This window comes from Hemitrygon akajei, chromosome 1, assembly GCF_048418815.1.
Source record: "Hemitrygon akajei chromosome 1, sHemAka1.3, whole genome shotgun sequence".
Taxonomy (NCBI): domain Eukaryota; kingdom Metazoa; phylum Chordata; class Chondrichthyes; order Myliobatiformes; family Dasyatidae; genus Hemitrygon; species Hemitrygon akajei.
The window spans coordinates 101,523,458-101,544,841 of NC_133124.1; the positions used below are offsets into that span (position 1 = coordinate 101,523,458).

Sequence of the window (21,384 nt, forward strand, 5' to 3'; positions counted from 1 at the left end):
TCCTAGCTAGCCTGATTTTTAAAACTCGCTGTTGTGGGCTACAATATTTTTCCAGTCTTCTCAACTTTTCTACTCCACAGGGTCCGATATGCCTGCCAATCTAGTTTAAAGCTTCTCAAGTAGAACTTGTAAATTTCTCTACCTGGATATTGGTTCCCCTCCTGTTCAGGTGCAGAGGTTACCCCCTCCCAGAAGCACAGGGATCCAAGAACCCGAATCCCTACATTAGCTCCTCAGACAAGGATTCAGCTTGCCTATCATTCTATTCCTGCCTGCACTAGAATATTGCACTGGAAGTAATGAAGATATCACTTCCTTTTAGTTCCTGCTTTTTAACTTCTTTCCTAACTCTCTATACTCAGTCCATAGGACCTTGTCACTTTTTCTAAATCATTTGTACCAATGTGTAAAATATCCTCTAGTTATTTGACCCCTCTCTTGAGAATATTCTGTATCCACTCAAAAATATCCTTGACCTTGGCATCCATGAGGCAACATATCATCCTGGTGTTTCTTCTGTGGCCTCAGGATCTCCTGTCTGCCCCTTAACTAAGCAGTCTCCTGTCACTGGTGCTCTGACAGCACCCATTCCTGCTGAGCTTCACAGGAAGTCACACATCCACAGACCTGAATACTGCTGCTACCCACTGAAGGATAACACCCCACCCACCCCCCAGCAGTATTCAGAAAGGTGGACCTGCTTGTGAGGGCAATGGACACGGAAAAATCTTGCTGTATCTGCCTCATCCCCTTGCTTCTTTTTAATTTTATCCCAACTATTGACAGTACCTTAAGCGTGACCACCTCACTAACATTCTTATCCATGTTTATCTTAGCATGCTAAATGATCCTGAATGCATCCGGCTCCAACTCCAGTTCCTTAATATGGTCAGTCAAAATCTGCACCTGGGTGCATTTCACACAATTTAGTCTTCAGGAATGCTACATCCTACATCCCATATCCCACAGGAGGAGCATACCTACCCTAATATTAAGCTGATCTTACCAGCCTTACCTGTATCTCTGATCAGTGTCATCCCAGGAGTCAAAGCAGCACTCCCACTTAAATGTTGGCCTCACTCACAAAAAGATGCTCCAAAATGGTCACTCAGCTAGAAGACTTCCTTCCTTTGACTGATGTGCCTCACAATTACTCAATTGGAGAAGCTTCTTCAGCCCTGTTCTACCTTGGCTTTCTTTTCAATCATCCAGTTATGGATTGAGCTAAGAAATCACAAGGGTAAAAGGACCCTGATGGCAGTTGTATAGAAGCCTCCTAACAGCTGTAGTGATGTGGACTACAAATTACAACAGGAAATAGAAAAGGCTTGCCAGAAGGGCAGTGTTATGATAATTGTGGGGGATCTTTACATGCCAGTGGATTAAGAAAATCAGGTCAGCACTGGATCTCAAGAGAGAGAATTTGTAGAATGTCTATGAGATGGTTTTTTAAAATAGCTTGTTGTTGAGCCCACTAGGGGATCGGCTGTACTGGATTGGGTATTGGGCTATGAACCAGAGGTGATTAGCGAGATTGAGGTGAAGAAACCCTTAGGAAGCAGTGATCATAACACAATTGAGTTCACTGTGAAATTTGAGAAAGAGAAGCAGAAATCTGATGCATCAGTATTTCAGTAGAGTAAAGGAAATTTCAGTGGCATGAGGGGGGAGCTGGAAAGGGACCCTAGCGGGAAGGACGGCAGAGCAGCAGTGGCTGGAGTCTATGAGAGAAGTGAGGGGAGTTTATGCGAGAAGTGAGGAAGGTGCAACACATATATTCCAAAAAAAGAAATTTTCGAATGGAAAAAGGATGCAACCATGGCTGACAAGAGAAGTCAAAGCCAAAGTAAAAGCAAAGGAAAGGGCATACAAGGAAGCAAAAGTTAGTGGGAAGTCAGAGGATTGGGAAGTTTTTAAAAGCTTAGAAAAGGAAACTAAGAAGGTCATTAAGAGAGAAAAGATGAACTATGAAAGGAAAAGACGAAGAAATCTGCAGATGCTGGAAATTCAAGCAACACACACAAAATGTTGATGGAACACAGCAGGTCAGGCAGCATCTATAGGGAGAAGCGCTGTCCACATTTCATCCTGACAAAGGGTCTTAGCCCAAAACATCGACAGCGCTTCTCACTATAGATGCTGCCTGGCCTGCTGTGTTCCACCAGCATTTTGTGTGTGTTGCAGGAAATTATAGACCTGTTAGCTTGACATCAGTGGTTGAGAAGTCATTGGAGTCGATTGTCAAGGATGAGGTTATGGAGTACCTGGAGGCATATGGCAAGATGGGCAGAACTCAGCATGGTTTCCTTAAAGGAAAACCCTGCCTGACAAACCTATTGCAATTTTTTGAGGAAATTACAAGTAGGCTAGACAAGGGAGATGCAGTGGATGTTGTGTATTTGGATTTTCAGAAGGCCTTTGACAAGGTGCCGCACATGAGGCTGCTAAACAAGATAAGAGCCCATAGAATTATGGGAAAGTTACATACGTCGATAGAGCATTGGCTGATTGGCAGGAAACAGAGAGTGGGAATAAAGGGATCCCATTCTGGTTGGCTGCCGGTTACCAGTGGTGTTCCACAAGGGTCCGTGTTGGGGCCGCTTCTTTTTACGTTGTATATCAACAATTTGGATTATGGAATGGATGGCTTTGTGGCTAAGTTTGCTGATGATACAAAGATAGGTAGAGGGGCCAGTAGTGCTGAGGAAACAGAGTCTGCAGAGCGGCTTGGATAGATTGGGAGAATGGGCAAAGAAGTGGTAAATGAAATACAATGTTAGAAAGTGTATGTTCATGTACAAGGGTAGAAGAAATAAACGGGCAGACTATTATTTAAATGGGGAGAGGATTCAAAGTTCTGAGATGCAATGGGACTTGGGAGTCCTCATGCAGGCTACCCTTAAGGTTAACCTCCAGGTTGAGTCGGTGGTGAAGAAGGTGAATGCAATGTTGGCATTCATTTCTAGAGGAATAGAGTATAGGAGCAGGAATGTGATGTTGAGGTTCTATAAGGCACTAGTAAGACCTCACTTGGAGTATTGTGTGCAGTTTTGGGCTCCTTATTTAAGGAAAGGATATGCTGACATTGGAGAGGGTTCAGAGAAGATTCACTAGAATGATTCCGGGAATGAGGGGGTTAACATATGAGGAACGTTTGACCACTCTTGGACTGTACTTCTTGGAGTTTAGAAGAATGAGGAGGGACCTCCTAGAAACATTTCGAATGTTGAAAGGCATGGACAGAGTAGATGTGGCAAAGTTGTTTCCCGTGGTGGGGGAGTCTAGTACGAGAGGGCATGACTTAAGGATTGAAGGGCGCCCATTCAGAACAGAGATGCGAGGAAATTTTTTTAGCCAGAGGATGGTGAATCTGTGGAATTTGTTGCCATGGGCGGCAGTGGAGGTCAAGTCATTGGGTGTATTTAAGGCAGGGATTGATATGTATCCGAGCAGCCAGGGCATCAAAGGTTATGGTGAGAAGGCGGGGGCGTGGGACTAAATGGGAGAATGGATCAGCTCGTGATAAAATGGCGGAGCAAACTCAATGGGCCGAATGGCCAACTTCTGCTCCTTTGTCTTATGGTCCTGCTGCTTCTCCATCTGCCTCGTAGGTCTGTAAGCACTAAAGTGTGCAATCTGGAACAGATCTCCAATGGTTTAAGTGCTATATACAATCTACCCAGTCTGGGATTTCACATTACGCAATGTAACAACCACTCTGAGCTCCAGGCTATATAATGGCATATCCTATACTTACCATATTCCGTAATGGAAAGTATCAACCAATCCAACAGCTCCCTGCCATGTAATGCAGGTAATGCCTTTGCAGTAAAATTTATTTCAAAAAAATTCCCCTTTTAAAACATAGAACTCCTTAAGCTTGATTACTATTTAGGTATTTTGTTATTTATAGTAACTTTGTCTGTACTGCTGCTGCAAAACCACAAATTCCATGACATTTGTCAGTGATAATAAACCGGATTCTAATTCTGATTCTAAATCTGATCTCTCCATATAATGTGGTATCCAGTCCGAGAGATATCCCCTTCTAATATAGTAATGAGGATTGAAGCCCTTTAATTTTTAATGTATCATCTAAGACAGCTGAAGACATCTTTAATGCAGCAATGAAGGTTTCAGGGAATAGAAAGATACAGAACAAGTGCTGGTAAATGAGAATAGTATGGACTGATGATTAATAGTTAATACGTCGGTCCAAAGGTCTTGTTTATATGCTGCATCACACTTTTCTACATGACTGTAACCAATGACTGCAGAAAATTAAAAATACAGTACTGCCCGTTGCAATATTTCTTGGAAATCTTTCTTAGAGTTGCTGTACCTCTGTCAAGAGACAACTGACTCAACACAAATCCATCACAGCACTGCTCCTCCCCGCAGGTCTGCCGACAGAAGTGATGTACATTTGTTAAGCTTGAAGCATCTGCAGAAAATGCGATAGTCTTGTATACTCCTGTATTGACATTACGATAATCTGTCCGCACAAAGGTCTTGTGAAACGAAGTGGTGAATTCTTGACCTAGAGAAAATTAAGAACAAAACATTGAATTTTGCAGTACAGAAGGCGGCTATTTAGTTTATTGCTCTTATGCCAGTTTTTCAAAACAGCTGCACAATTCGTAGCTTATCCTTCTATTTTCCTGTTCTGTTCTTCAACTCACTTCTGAAAAATAAACATTGAGTTTCTTTTCACATGGCTTTCAAGCTGAGCAATCTAGGTTATAACATAAAATCTACACAGACTAATATCAAATCATTCAACCTCAATAGACCTGTTTGTTCAAGAATCTGCTTTAGAGGGAACAAACACTACATGAGACTATACTCAATGTTGAGGCAATTAAGTTCAGAAGTTATTGTCTGTGTAATTTGATAAGCTAATAATGGTGATCACCTTCATATAGTACAGTACCTAGTCCAGGGGATAACCTGCAGTTCCCATTCCAATAGATTTTTCCCATGTAAAGTTATGTCTAATGCTAAACCTCTATCCTTGATATGATAGAGAAGTGAGGTATCATTCAAAGGGAGAGATCAAACTCACTGCGTAATGGGGACTTTCCACTTTCTCATAGGAGGATTTGATGACTCTATAGAGAGCGAGCAACTGCTATGAGATGCTTAAACACACTAAATTTCCCAAAGTTTTTTCTTTTCCTGAAGTTTCCCACCTGGGAGTCAGAGTGGTACAGCATACAGATCTGGCCTATGGCCCACCACCTCCATGTGAACCAGTTTGCCCATCTACATTCAATCCTATTTATACACAGTTGATCCTGTTGGACAGTAAGGTTAGTTAGGAAGGTTCAATCGTTAGGTATTAATATTGAAGTAGTAAAATGGATTCAACAGTGGCTGGATGGGAGATGCCAGAAAGTAGTGGTGGATAACTTTGTCAGGTTGGAGGCCGGTGAGTAGTGGTGTGCCTCAGGGATCTGTACTGGGTCCAATGTTGTTTATCATATACATTAATGATCTGGATGATGGGGTGGTAAATTGGATTAGTAAGTATGCAGATGATACAAAGATAGGTGGCGTTGTGGATAATGAAGTAAGTTTTCAAAGCTTGCAGAGAGATTTAGGCCAGTGAGAAGAGTGGGCTGAAAGATGGCAGATGGAGTTTAATGCTGATAAGTGTGAGGTGCTACATTTTGGTAGGAATAATCAAAATAGTACATACATGGTAAATGGTAGGGCATTGAGGAATGCAGTAGAACAGAGTGATCTAGGAATAATGGTGCATAGTTCCCTAAGGTGGAATCTCATGTGGATAGGGTGGTGAAGAAAGCTTTTGGTATGCTGGCCTTTATAAATCAGAGCATTGAGTATAGGAGTTGGGATGTAATGTTAAAATTGTACAAGGCATTGGTAAGGCCGAATTTGAAGTATTGTGTACAGTTCTGGTCACCAAATTATAGGAAAGATGTCAACAAAATAGAGAGAGTACAGAGGAGATTTACTAGAATGTTACCTGGGTTTCAGCACCAAAGTTACAGAGAAAGGTTGAACAAGTTAGTCTTTATTCTTTGGAGCATAGAAGTTTGCTGCGGACTTGACAGAGGTATTTAAAATTATGAGTGGGATAGATAGATTTGATGTGAATAGGCTTTTTCCATTGAGAGTAGGGGAGATTCAAACAAGAGGACATGAGTTAAGAGTTAAGGGGCAAAAGTTTAGGGGTAACACAAGGGGGAATTTCTTTACTCAGAGAGTGGTAGCTGTGTGGAACGAGCTTCCAGTAGAAGTGGTAGAGGCAGGTTCGATATTGCCATTTAAAAAAAAATTGGATAGGTATATGGACAGGAAAGGAATGGAGGGTTATGGGCTGAGTGTGGGTCAGTGGGACTAGGTGAGAATAATGCTACATCCACACTAGACCGGATCATTTTGAAAACGCCGGTTTCACGTAAAAACGATAGGCGTCCACACTATGCATTTTTAAAAGTATCTCTGTCTACATTGAAACGGAGATTTTGGCGAATCTCCTCCTACTGCACATACGCAGGACTCATCTACCGAAAACAAGCAACCTGTTTGGTGTTGAATCTCGGTGTGAAAGTGCACATTTATGTAGCTACAGACTAGAAAAACTTAAAATGACGGACAGCTGTTGGCTCTCATGCAGGAGAACTTAAAAGTAAAAAAAACAAATACTGGAGCGTATGCAGGCAACCGACAGGGAGTTCACAGACAGATTGACCGGGCTGACAACGAACATTGAAAAACTGACTAACTCTGTTGCATTAATAAAGCACCTTGTTAAATGTGTAAAACATGTCTGCATCAGTGTTATCTTGTATTTCCATACAATGTTACATTAGGCTGTTACACATCTATTGTCAGAGAAGTACTTGCATAAATAGGTAAACCACCTTCATACAAGCAAGGACAGAAAACAAGGCCAAGTGAGTATACTTATTTATTCAGTATGTTATGGGTATTGAAAGGGGATGGATGAAGGCAGTGATCTGAAAGAAGTATATAAGATTATGAGGGGCATAGATATTAAAATTCATTTTCCATCAAAGGGATATCTAAAATAAGAGGGCATGTAGTTAAGGCGAGAGGGAAGATTTCTGAATGAGTTCTGAGGAGTAAGTTTTTACAAAAAGAATAGTTGATACCTGGAGTATGCTGCCATGGAGGTGATAATTATTAATTATTAACTATTCTACATTTCTAACTCTTCTGGCTTCAGTCTTGTTGCCGTCTGTTCTGAAATTGTTAGGTTGCGTTCAAGAAAACAATGAAATAGCGCGCTGCCGTCTGATAGCGTTTTCAGATTTCTCTGGTTACCCCGCCCACATTGATCTGCCCAAGCAGCATTTTTAAAAATACCCACCCCGGAAAGCGTTTCTGAAAAGCTCCAGTTTCGGGAGACGAAAACGCCATTTTAGTGTGGACGGAGGGTAAAAACGAAGAGAAAAAGCTTTGGTTACGGATTTATCTGGTGTAGTGTGGACGTAGCCTAAGTGTTTGGCACGGACTAGAAGGGCCGAGATAGCCTGTTTCCATGCTGTAATTGTTATATGGTAGCACAGCAGTCAGCATAACACTATGACATCAGCAACAAAATGGGTTCAATTCCTGTCACTCTCTATAAGGAGTTTGTACATTGTCCCTATGACCTTCTGGGTTTCCTCTGGATGCCTTGGTTTCCTCCCACATTCCAAAGATGTACAGATTGGCAGGTTAGTTGGTCACATGGGTATAACTGGGTGGTGTGAGCTCATTGGGTCAGAATGTTACTATGCTGCATCCCTAAATAAAGTCCATATCTTTTTATGCCTTGCCTCCCCTAGTGTGTATATAGAAACATCTCTTAAACATAATAATCAGATTAATAATTATCACCTCCTTGGCAGCATACTCCAGGTATCAACTATTCTTTTTTGTAAAAACTTACTCCCCAGAACACATTCAGAAATCTTCCCTCTCACCTTAACTACATGCCCTCTTATTTTAGATATCCCTTTGATGGAAAATGAATTTTAATATCTATGCCCCTCATAATCTTATATACTTCTTTCAGATCACTGCCTTCATCCATCCCCTTTCAAATTAGTGACACAGGATAGCCCCTTCACAAAGACATGCTTACTGTCCCTGATCCATCACTGCCTTTCCAAATATACACGAGTCCTGCCCTTTTGATATATTCCGATAACATTCTCTCCACTGATTTAAGGCTCAGGACCTACAGTTATGTATCTCATCCCTGCTGCCTTTCTTAAATAAAGTAACAGCAATAGCTGTCCCAGCCTATTGCTGACAAAGATGTAAAAATCACTGTTAGGGGCCCAGCAATATCCTCCTTTGTTTCCCATCCCATTTTGGGATAGAGCACATATAGCCCTGGGTATTTATCCACCTTGATATGTTCCAAGAGATCTAATACCTCCATCATTTTAACATGATTTTCTTCAGAGTACCAGTATATACTGCCATCTCTGGACTAATTATCCTACAATTCTTTCACCCAGGTGAATACAGATAACTAATATTCATTTGGATTCTACTAACCACACTTCACAAATCGATTAGCCTGTTAGTCCCAAAGGGAACTCATTCTTTCTTCTACCTTTTCACTCCTAATATAGAATAACCTGGGGTTCTCCTTATTCTTTCCTACCAAGGATACTTCGTTGCTGATGCACCATCAATACCTCTCTGAGACGTGAGGCGAGATATAGGCTTTTATTGGCTGGAAGAAAGAACAAGCAGCAATTGACCACCATGCTACATCCTGGAGACTGAGGCAGGGCTCAGGCTCCAATTGCCTTTATACCGGCGTCTGTGGGAGGAGCCACGGTCAGTGGGAGGAGCCACAGGAGCAGTCAGCAGGGGGGGACGTTTCCAGACAGGTAAATGTAGTTCACCACAGTTGCCTTTTTATTTTCCTCTCCCAATTTCTTTCTTAAATGTTCTTCTGCATCTTCCCAAAAATCCCACTTTGTCTGTACCAGCAGATTTTTTTGAGTCTTAAATTTATTGCCATATAATCACCAATACCAAATTCACATGATCACTAAAGTGAGTACTTGTCCTGAATCTTGAACCTTCATCGGTTTAAAACAAATTGCTGTGAGCATGCAGTTAGAAAATTGGACAATATTGATTGCCAAAACTTGATTGCTAAAACAAAATTGACCTCAGTTAACTTTGAACTTCAGTATGCCCATGCCCATTTATCTGATTTTAATATAAACATTCCTATCTTAACTGCAGAAACCTTGTTTCCAATCCACTTCCTGACAAACTGCATTTGCTCTTTTGATGCTGGTATCAACAAAATAAATGTTTCTAACATAGGAATGTTTCTTTTAAGCACTGAAGCATTTTCAGACCGTTCAAATGCAAGTTGCCCTACCTTATTGTTCCAAGCATTCATGCATGACAACCCAAAACATTCCATTTGCAAACTATTTCAGAAGCAGCTGGATTCTTCCCAAAAAGCTGAATCAACAAAAGCTGGCTCTAGCAGAACACTCACAAACTAACCACAAAGGGAACACAGCTTGTGAGAGATCAAGGAATAAAGAGGAGAGGAAATATCATAGTTTCATCCTTCAAAATATCCCAAAGCACTTCCACCGATGAGATCATACTTTGCTACCAAAAGATTGAAGATAATGGAATACAAGTTGCTGCTGGTAAAGTTAATGAGTAAATTCCAAAAATGTAACAAATCTAATATTTTTACAGAGCTGTTATTTTATTTTAAACAGGTTAGTGGAGCAAAAATTAATTATAAACTTGATAACTTTTAGCTGTTTGTTAAAGAGTAATATAATTCTGACAATCTGATAGTGATTGGAACACTTAGGTTCCATCACAAAAGCATTACTCCTTTTCCTTCTTATCTTCCAATCTGCAGATAGTGAGCTTGTAATCTTTCCCAGCCCTGCAGCAGTCACGTTAACCATATTGCAACATTTCAAATGGAGCAGAGGCTGCCCCTCTAATTTTCTTTGTACGGGTGCCAAACACACACACAGCAACCCATCACTAAGACAATTATGATTTTTACTGTACTTCCAATATGAATGTGGCTAGATGTGGAATATCTGGAATGTTTTGAGCACAGCTCGCTCAGTTGCCAAGAGAGGCGTTGGTCAAATGATGCATTTAGCTTTATGAGCACACTCTCCACTGTCAGAACACTAAGCCTTTGTGTCATCGATTTCTACAACATTGGAACAACATGTCAATGTGGACCAGCATGTCTATTTATATAATCCCATTTTCCTGCTTTAGTTCCATATCCCTTTCATTCTTGCTCAGACATATTGTCTCTTTAATGTTCTTCCCATTTCTGCCTCCACCACCTCCTCTGGCAGCTCATTCCAGAACCACTTTAAACTCCCTTCATCCTCATCTTGAACCTATGGCCTCTACTGTTGGACAACCCAGCCATGGGAGGAGATTTTGACTATAAACCCCATCTATGCCTTCTGGAATCTTCAGCAAGGAAATGCAAAACCACATTTAGAAAAAATGAACAGTGGGCAAATGTACCCAAGGGTAAAGATGCAAGAATAGAAGATTGAAGCATGGTTGTAAAGGATAGAAGGAAGTAGTCAGATACAGTCCTGCCTGTGACCATCTGAAAGGAAGCAGGAGGAGTGTGAGAGAGAAAATGACTGAGATGGTGATTATGAAATTAGATTTGAGAAGTGGCTGAAGGGATATTGGAAATGAAATGAAAAAAGGAACAAGGCAAGTTGAGATGGGAACCACTGATGGTGAAGACCCATTCAGGGCAAATACTGAGAAATAAATGAAGGAAGAAGTCTATGAGAAACCCAAGTGGTACAAGGGAACAAAAATTTCAGAAAACAAGGTGACATATGTAAAAGCAGTGAGCTGGTTGAAGGAGGAGGTAGCACCAGAGAATTAGGAGAGTAAGCAGGGATTACTTTAAAAAAACATTTTGCTTTGGAATTAGGCTAAGACTAAATTCTGCCTCTGGGTATTTTAACTCTTGCAGAAAAGAAAAACTAAGAATGAGGTATGGAGATGAAGATGCGAGAGACTAGAGATGCTGCTATAGAGCAACACAAATGCTAAGTTGGTAGGGGAATAGGAACTGGAGTGATAGGACTGAGGATGGAGCAATTGATACACCAGACGATGCAGTGTGTAATGAGACTGTAGGGATTGATAGACTAGCTGATAGGCTAAAAATTGCAGTCAGTGGGATGAGGTGAAGTGCATCTTGGGGCAAAGTTGAAAAAGGTGATAAATACAGGACTAAAGGTGTTGTACTTGAATGCTTTGAGCATACGGAATAAGGAAGATGATCTTGTAGCACAGTTAGAGATTGGCAGGTGTGACATTGTGGGCATCACTGAAACATGGCTGAAAGAAGATCACAGTTAGGAAGATCCAAAGATACACATGATATCAAAAGGATAGGAGGGTAGGTAGAGAGGGTGAGTTTTAAAAAAAAGAGTTGACATCAGATTGGAAAATCTAGAAACCTTGTGGGCAAAGTTAAGAAACTGAAAGGGTAAAAAGACCCCGATGGGAGTCATATACAGACCACAGACAATAGCCAGAACGTGGGATATAAATTTCAATGAGAAATACCAAAGGTACAGCATAAGGGAAATGTTATGACAGGCATGATGGATTTCAATAGGCAAGTAGATTGGGAAAGTTCAGTTGGTGCTGGATCACAAAAGGGGGAATTTGTAGAATGCCTATAAGATCTTGTTAGAGCAGCTTGGGGTTGAGCTGAATAGGGTGCTGTTTAATTAACCAGATTCGATTAGGGAGCTTAAGGTAAAGGAATCCTTGGGTGTCAGTGATAATATGATTGAATTCATCCTACAGTTTGAGAGGGAGAAGATAAAGTCTAATGTATCAGCATTACAGTGGAGTAAAGGGAATTACAGGGGCATGAAAAAGGAGCTGGCCAAAGTTGATTGGAAGGGGTTACTAGCAGGCATGATGGCAAAACAGCAATGGCTTGAGTTTCTGGGGACAATTCAGAAGGCACAGGATAGATACATCCCAAAGGTGAAGAAGTATTCTAAAGGGAGGTTGAGGCAAGCGTGGGTGACAAGGGAGGTCAAAGATAAGCTTAAAAGCAAAAAAAAGGCATATAATATAGCAAAGATTAGTGGGAAGGCAGAGGATTGGAAAGCTTTCAAGAACCAACAGAAGGTAACTAAAAAAATGTAACATGCTGTAAGGTTTCACTGATAACGTAATGGTTTCTCTGTAGCAGCAATGTTTGGGTTATGACTTGGGACAACGGGGTTTGGAATGCTGTTGTTCTTTCTTGTGAATCTGGAAGAGATATTTTCACAGTCTTTTAGCCAGTGAGAGATGAAGAGAAAAGACGCAAATAGAGAGAGTTGTTAGACTGCCTGACGGGTGAACTTGGAGCGAGGGTCCGAAGGGCAGCAACGATCGGAGGAGGTCATATTTGTGAGCTCCAACATTGCACAATAGACTGTTTAATAAGATTGGACCCTTTTTTAAAACTTTTTTTCTTTCTTTACTAACCATACAGTCAAAGTAAGAGTTATAAAGCTTAATCGTTTAATCGCATATTGTGTATGTTTGTTATTTCGGGGTAACTGATTTGTAACAGGGGGCACATTGCACAGCATCCACCCAAACCTTACTTCAGTGGTTGGTAAGTTGATGGAGAAGATCCTGAGAGGCAGGATTTATGACCATTTGGAGAGGCATAATATGATTAGGAGTAGTCAGCATGGATTTGTCAAGGGCAGGTTGTGCCTTATGAGCCTGATTGAATTTTTTCAGGATGTGACTAAACACGTTGATGAAGGAAGAGCAGTAGATGTAATGTATATGGATTTCAGCAAGGCATTTGACAAGGTACCCCATGCAAGGCTTATTGAGAAAGTAAGGAGGCATGGGATCCATGGGGACATTGCTTTGTGTATCCAGAACTGGCTTGCCCACAGTAGTCAGAGTGATTGTAGACGGGTCATATTCTGCATGGAGGTCACTGACCACTGGTGTGCCCCAGGGATCTGTTCTGGGACCCTTACTCTTCGTGAATTTTATAAATGACCTGGATGAGGAAGTGGAATGATGGGTTAGTAAGTTTGCTGACGACACAAAGGTTGAGGGTGTTGTGGATAGTGTGAAGGACTGTCCGAGGTTACAGCAGGATATTGATAGGATGCAAAACTGGGCTGAGAAGTGGTAGTTGGAGTTCAACACAGATAATGTGAAGTGGTTCATTTTGGTAGGTCAAATATGATGGCAGAATATAGTATTAATGGTAAGACTCTTGGCAGTGTGGAGGATCAGAGGGATCTTGGGGTCCAAGTCCATAGGATGCTCAAAGCAGCTGCGCAGGTTGACTCTGTGGTTAAGAAGGCATATGGTGTATTGGCCTTCATCAATCGTGGAATTGAATTTAGGAGCCGAGAGGTAATGTTGCAGCTATATAGGACCCTGGTCAGACCCCACTTGGAGTACTGTACTCAGTTCTGGTCACCTCACTACAGGAAGGATGCGGAAACTATAGAAAGGGTGCCTAGGAGATTTGCAAAGATGTTGCCTGGATTGGGGAGCATGCCTTATAAAGACAGGTTGAGTGAACTCGGCCTTTTCTCCTAGGAGTGAAGGAGGATGAGAGGTGACCTGATAGAGGTGTGTAAGATGATGAGAGGCATTAATCGTGTGGATAGTCACAGGCTTTTTCCCCAGGGCTGAAATGGTTGCCACAAGAAGACACAGGTTCAAGGTGCTGGGGAGTAGGCACAGAGAAGATGTCAGGGCTAAGTTTTTTTACTCAGAGAGTGGCGAGTCCATGGAATGGGCTGCTGACAATGGTGGTGGAGGCGGATACGATACGATCTTTTAAGAGACTTTTGGATAGGTACATGGAGTTTAGAAAAATAGAGGGCTATGGGTAAACCTAGTAATTTCTAAGGTAGGGACATGTTCAGCACAACTTTGTGGGCTGAAGGGCCTATATTGTGCTGTAGGGTTTCTAGGTTTCTATGTTTCAAACGAGATTACTGAAGTTTGGCAGGGCCAGGGGCTATCACTCCCTATATTAAGCCGTTAGCTGAAGCGAGAGTTACAACAATGAGCTAAAAGATTAAATATGAAGGTAAACTAGCCAAAAATATCTAAGAGGACACTGAAAGTTTTTCAGATATATAAACAGTAAAAAAATGTGAGTATAGAAACTACAGTGTATAACTACACTGGAAAGGTGGTTATAGGTGACAATTAAATAGACTGACAAACTTAAGTATTTTACAATAGTCATCACTGTGGAAGACACTAGAATGCAAGAGTGTCAGGGGACACAAATGAGTGGCATTGCTTTCACTAAGGAGAAGGTACTTGGGAAGCTGGAAAGCATATAAGATCAGTGACCTGGACCAGATGGCCCACATCCCAGTGTTCTGAAAGAGGTGGCTGAAGAGATTGTGGATGTATTAGTAATGATCTTTCAAGAATCACTGGATTCTGGAATGGTTCCAGAGAACTGGAAAATTGCAAATGTCACTCCACTCTTTAAAAAGGGAGGAAGGCAATTATACGCCAGTTAGCCTGACCTCATAGGTTGTGAAGATGTTGGAGACCATTATTAAGGATGGGGTATTTGGAGACTCATGATGAAGTAGGCCAAAGTCAGCATGGTTTCCTTGAGGGGAAGGCTTGCCTGACAAATCTATTCTATATTTTTTTAAGGAAATATCAGGTAGGATAGATAGAGGAGAGTCAGTGGATGTTGCTTACTTGGATTTACTGAAGGGTTTTCACAAGGTGCTGCACATGAGGCTGCTAACAAGATAAGAGCTCGTGTATTACAAGAAAGATACTAGCATGAATAGAAGACTGACTGATTGGCAGGAGGCAAAGAGTGGGAGTAAATGGCCAGTGATAAGTGGTGTTCTGCAGGGGTCGTTACTGGGACCACATTTTTCATGTAATATATCTACAATTTGGATGACAGAATTGATGGCTTTGTGGCCAAGTCTGCAGAAGAAACAAAGATAGATAGAGGGCAGGTAGTATTGAGAAGCAGGTGCCCTGCAGAAGGGTTTAGACAGATTGGGAGGAGAGGCAAAGAAATGGCAGATGGAACATAGTGTAAGGAAGTGGACATGCACTTTGGTAGATGGAATAAAGACAGACTATTTTCTAAACAATGTTTCAAAGGTCCAATGTAATGTCAGAGAAACGTATACAATATACATCCCAAAAAACAGGGAGCAAATTCAAAAATCAGAGGTGCAAGCAGACTTGGGAGTATCTGTGATGGATTCTCTAAAGGTTAATTTGCAAAGGTGAGTCGGTGGTAAGGAAGGCAAATGCAATGTTAGCATTCATTTTGAGAGGACCAGAATACAAGAGCAAGGATTTGATGCTGAGGGTTTATAAAACATTGCTCAGACTGCACTTGGAGTATTGAGGGCAGTTTTGGGGCCCCTTATTTTAGAAAAGATATGCTGGCATTGAAGAGGGTCCAGAGGAGGTTCATGAAAACGATTCCAGGAATGAAAGGGTTAACATGGAAGGAGCATTTGCTGGCTCTGGGCCTGTACTCACTGGAGTTTAGAAGAATGAGGGGAGAGCTCATTGAAACCTATCGAATATTGTAAGGCCTAAATAGAGTAGATGTGGAGAGGATATTTCCTATAGTGGGTGAGTCTAGGATCAGAGGGCACAAATTCATAATAGTTGGACATCCATTTAGAGATGAGAAGAAATTTCTTTAGCCAGAAGTGGGTGATTCTGTGGAATTAATTGCCACGGATGACTGTGGAGGCCAAGTTATTGAGTATATTTAAAGCAGAAGTTGATAGTTTCTTGGTCAGTCAGGTTGTCAAAAGCTTCTGGGAGAAGGCGGAAGAATGGGGTTGAGCGAGTAATAAACCAGCCATGGTGAAGCGCGAAAAAACTTGATGAGCCAAGCGGCCCAAATCTGTTCCTATATCTTATGGTCTTAAGCTGAAAGAACTCAGCAGGTCAGGAGGCACCTTTGGTTGGAAATGGGCAGGTCATGACACTTAATCTGGATACTGCCTAATCTGCTAAACTCCTCCAGCATTTGTAAGAATAGGATCTTTTGGAAGTACTTAAAATTAGGGAATGTTTGGATTTGTGCCAAGGATCCAAACATTAGTAATAGTGATGTTAGGCACAGAGAGAATCTGTAATTACTGACAAGTACCTTTATTCTCAACGGAAAAGCACATGAACTTACACAACCGAATACCCGGTTTCAGGTATTAGCTGATTAACTCTGTTTTCTTTCTCCCTTGATGCTGCCCACCCTGTTGCATGTTTCTAGTATTTTACATTTTCTATCAGATTTCCAACATCCGCAGCATGTCCCATCCCTGATGAGTTCTGTTGCAGCTCAGTTTTTCTCTCTGTTGCAAATTAGACGGCCAATTAAAACACACCTGACTTCTGAATTTTCTCAGGCTAGTAACCTGAAATATTAACGTTGTTGCATTCTCCTCAGTCTGACCTGCTAGTGAGTCCAGCATGTTCTCTTTCTATATTACAATGTCAGCTGGGGAAAATGGAAGTGTCTTTACGAATAGTGACTTTTGATCCATTGATTCAATAGATACTTAAAACTATTGGCTTGGCACATTGGTAATACGGTATTACCGTTGCTTCTGTTTCATGATTACGTAGATTTTAAATCCTTTCCAAAAAAAGCACAGAAAATAATAAACATCCTGTCCCTGTTGTAGACAGGTGCTTAACTACTGATCATTCATGTTATTAGTTTTCAATTAGTACTCACCCTTTTTCCTGTAAACCTTTAGATTCCCCTCACCACTGCTGTTGATCCGGAGCTCACAACTGATCCCTTCATATCTGACTGTAGCCGAGTTCCCCAGGAAACCTCGACTCTAATAAAAAAGCCAAATAAAGTAAAAATATGATAATAAACAACCAACAGTGAACTTAACATTGCATACAATACCACTAAGGATTATTAAGGTTAGTAACTGACGTGCAGTGAATTACAGAACTGGATAACAAAGGCTGAAAGTGCACACGGAGGACCATATACAGCTGGCATAACAAACCCTTCTTTCCCCTTCTTCTGAGTTGCCTGTCAGTCCCCCTCTCTGGTCCCCTACCCTTTCCCATTCTCCCATAGTCCTCCCTCTTCTCCTATCAGACTTTCTTCTTCAACCCTTATCGCCCTATCTCCTCCATGCTTCTCACTTCATCCCTCACTTGGCTTCGGCTGTCACCCTCTATCTTGCATTCTTACCCCTCCCCCCACCTTCTTATTCCAGCTTCTTCCTTCCTTTCCAGTCCTAATGAAGGGTCCCGGCCCGAAATATCAACTGTTCATTCTTCTTCATTGATGCTGCCTGACCTGCTGAATTCCTCCATCATTTAGTGTTTGTTAGCGAACAATGTTATGTTTCTGCCCAGATAACTTTATTTTCATCCTGTTTTCAGATTTCTCCCCGACGTCAGCACCCTCCTAGCTGTGACCTCTCGCAGCTCTACAACCCTTTAAGAGTACTGCGTTTTTTCAATTAGTGCCTCGAGTACCCTGTACTTCCTTTATACTATCAAAGACAGTCATGCCTTCAACTGTCTATATTCTGAGATGTGAAATACCATCTCTGGTTAAAGCTGGCAAGGCCACATTTGATCCTTATCCCCTAATGGCTCTGAGGTGATTTCAAGAGCCAATAGCAGTAGCTTGATAGGGCAGAGAGGCATACTGGGATACTTCAAAGTACAGTTGGGGAGTCAAGGACACAGGCTTGGGACTAGAGCTATGAATAGCCCATAGAGTTGACATGAGAGGGGTATTTTCATTGAAGAACAATACTAATGGAAGCCTATGTAAATAATGGTGCATAATATAAGGAAATTACTTCAGGAGAGGGATTGGAGGTAAAACCTTGGAAGTAATTTATGTAGATGCTATGGAGTAACACATGAATCATTGGATAGAGAAATGCTATGTTGTGAAAACCTCCAGACAAAAACTCCAATTCAACTTAGTAATTACAGGTTGGCCACTATGTCCATGATAACATGAGCTGCTTAAAGAGAATTACCAAATGCAAGTTCCTTGGCCAAATTCCTGAAGGCCATTCATTGATTACCTTGGCATAATCTAGTTTAAACAAAAGGATTTTCGTAAATAAATAAATCTTCTGTTCAGTCCAGTTTCTAGGCTTAAATGTTATTAAGCATATCACAGAGCTGGGGTGGTTTACTTTCAACCTACATCTTTATTGTGCTTGCATAAAGCCTCACCGAACTAACTCCTGCAGATATTCTCTTGTTTGTGAATGAAAGTAAGTGCTGGAGATCCAAGCATCACACACAAAATGCAGGAGGTCATGGACAGACATGTTGGAATAGGAATGAGAAGTGGCTACCCATCTTAATTCTCCTTCCCATTTCCATTCTGAAATGTCTATCCATGGCCTCCTCTACTGTTGTGATGAGACCACATTCAGGATGGATGAGCAACAGCTTAGTTTCCATCTGGGTAGCCTCCAACCTGATGGCATGAACATCGATTTCTCGAACATCCGACAATGGTCCATTCCCCCACTATTCCCCATCCCCTCTTTCCCCTCTCACCTTCTCTCCTTGCCTGCTGATCACCTCCCTCTGGTGCTCCTCCCACTTTTCTTTCTTCCATGGCCTGTTCTCTCCTATTAGATTCTCCTTTCTCCAGCCCTGTATCTCTTTCACAACCAACTTCCTAGCTCTTTACCCGCTCCCCCCCCCCCCCAGTTTCACCTATCACCTTGTGTTTCTCCCTCCCCTCCCGCCACCTTCTAACTCTGACTCCTCATCTTTTTTTCTGCAGTCCTGCTGCAGGGTCTTGACCCGAAATGTCGACTCTACTTTTTTCCATAGATGCTGCCTGGCCTGCTGAGTTCCTCCAGCATTTTGTGTGTCCTACTTTCATTTTTTCTAGTTCCTCAAACTCAAAACTGGTTAAACTTTATTCTCTGACTATCTACGGATTTTCAAAAGTAAGACCAGTTGCACTAACTGTTTGTCATATTCAATGCTTCCAATATCTTCCACATTGATTTCTTAGCTTAAAATAAGTAAGAGGAAATTGATGATTGTTTCTGACAATATGCTACAACGATAGCAGAATTGATGGTGGAGACATTTTCCTATGTCTTGCCCCTAATGATAGTGCATTATATCATTCACATTAGCATCAGATTTGTTAGGGGTATCAAGAATTTGGATCAAAGAGCAAAACTGACTTCCCTTACCTGCCCAAATGTTTTACAGAGGAAGTTCGATTCTGAGCTATTGTAAAGTTCACACATGTACTGGTCTCCTATGCTGACCAACGTTAAAAAGTTGCACATATCATTTCCAGAACATTCTGCAAAGGGAAATATTTATTTTTATACTTATTTTCTTGAGTTTAATTTCAAATAGTAGTAATCTTTCAATGGAAATACAACATGGAATGTAAAAAGGCTCATTTATCCAACCGATTATATTAAGAACACATTTGAAAACAACTGTATGTGGAGACTGGGTATTCCACTATTTTAAAAACAGTTTTCACTCATCTGGCAACTGCAGTTAATTCAAACACAATTTGATACGCTGAAAGTCTCCCAAGAGTGCTGACTGTTATGGCTAATTGTGTTCAAAGTTTGGATGTGGACAAAAGCACCACGAGTGTTCTTATGCAGCAAGTTGTTATGATCTGAAATACACTGTTTGAAATGGCGGTGAAAACAGATTCAGTAGTTAAATTCCATTTCTGTCCTGTGAAGTCTATGTAACACATAAATGGGATGACAGGAGAGCATGAGAATGGGGCAAATTTGAAGCTCTTTCAAAAGTGAGTTATTTATGTGCTGTGGTGTTTCTTTTGAGAACCAAGTTTCTGGGAATAATTTTCTGATATGGATGGGACAGTTTTAGAAAATACATTTGTCCCAAAAGTGCAGTAATTTAACACAGAAGCAAACAAAGTTTCCAGGTTCCAGGAAATAATCAATCCAGTTCTTGGAGCTACCACAGCTCAAATTATGTGCCTCAAGGACTACATTTATTGAATTCTTCAGCGAAAACTTGCAAGAAGCTGATCAAGGTTATTTGTTTGGGTTTTCTCCAAGATAAAACGTTCCTTAGCAACACTAACGTCACAGGCAGTAGTTGGTGAAATCCAGAAAAAAAAAATGCATGGAGACTACTGTGCAGACCAGTTTTTCTGAAAAAGGATGTTGTGAATATTAAAACCAATGAAAATTTTGTTATTTCATAAGAACATAAGAAATAGGAGCAGAAGTAGGCCATCCAGCCCATCAGGCCTGCCCCGACATTCAATAAGATCATGGCTGATCTGTCCGTAAACTCAGCTCCACGTACCTGCCTTTTCCCCACAACCTTTAATTCCCCTACTATGTAAAAACCTATCTAACTCTTCCTTAAATATATTTAGTGAAGAAGCCTCAACTGCTTCCCTGGACAGAGAATTCCACAGATTCACCAGTCTCTGGGAAAAACAGTTTCTCTTCATATCAGTCCTAAATCTTCTCCCCTGAACCTTGAGCCAATGTCCCCTAGTTCTAGTCTCACCTACCAATGGAAACAACTTTCCTACTTCTATCTTATCTATACCTTTCAAAATTTTGTATGTTCCTATAAGATCCCCTCTCATTCTTCTGAACTCCAGAGTATAGTCCAAGGCGACTCAATTGCCTCTCATAGGTTAACCCCTTCATTCCTGGAATCAACCTGGTGAACCTCCTCTGCACTGCCTCCAAAGCCAGTGTATCCTTCCTCAAGTACTGCACACAATACTGCAGGTGCGACCTCACCAGTACCCTGTATAATCGCAGCATGACCTCCTTGCTCTTGAATTCAATCGCTCTAGCAATGAAGGCCAACATTCTGTTTTGCCTTAACAACCTGTTGTACCTGTAAGCCAATTTTTTGCGATTCATGAACAAGCACTCCCAAGTCCCTCTGCACAACAGCATGCTGCAATCTTTCACTATTTAAATAATAATCTGCTCTTCTATAATTCTTTCCAAAGTGGATGATCTCAAATTTACCAACATTATATTCCATCTGCCAGACCTTGGCCCACTCACTTAACCTATCTATATCCCTCTGCAGACTCTCCACATCATCTGTACAATTTGCTTTTCCACTCAGTTTAGTGTCATCAGCAAATTTTGCTATGTTACACTCAGTCCCCTCTTCCAAATCATCAATGTAAATGGTAAACAGCTGTGGCCCAGCACCGACCCCTGCAGCACCCCACTCACCACTGACTGCCAGCTGGAGAAACACCCATTTATACTAATTCTCTGCCTTCCATTGGGTAACCAATCCACTATCCATGCCAATACACTTCCT

General features: G+C 41.3%; 1 protein-coding gene across 1 annotated transcript in view; it reads right to left on the bottom strand.

Annotated features, from left to right (window-relative positions):
- The window catches only part of tg (thyroglobulin), a 353,957-nt gene that overhangs the window by 238,272 nt on the left and 94,301 nt on the right, over positions 1–21,384 (bottom strand). Inside the window, exons 26-28 of the mRNA XM_073067481.1 lie at positions 19,272–19,387; positions 16,793–16,901; positions 4,343–4,540 (exon numbers count right to left, since the gene is read on the bottom strand). Of these exons, the coding sequence (XP_072923582.1) occupies positions 4,343–4,540; positions 16,793–16,901; positions 19,272–19,387 (423 nt within the window). The remainder of the gene's footprint in view (positions 1–4,342; positions 4,541–16,792; positions 16,902–19,271; positions 19,388–21,384) is intronic.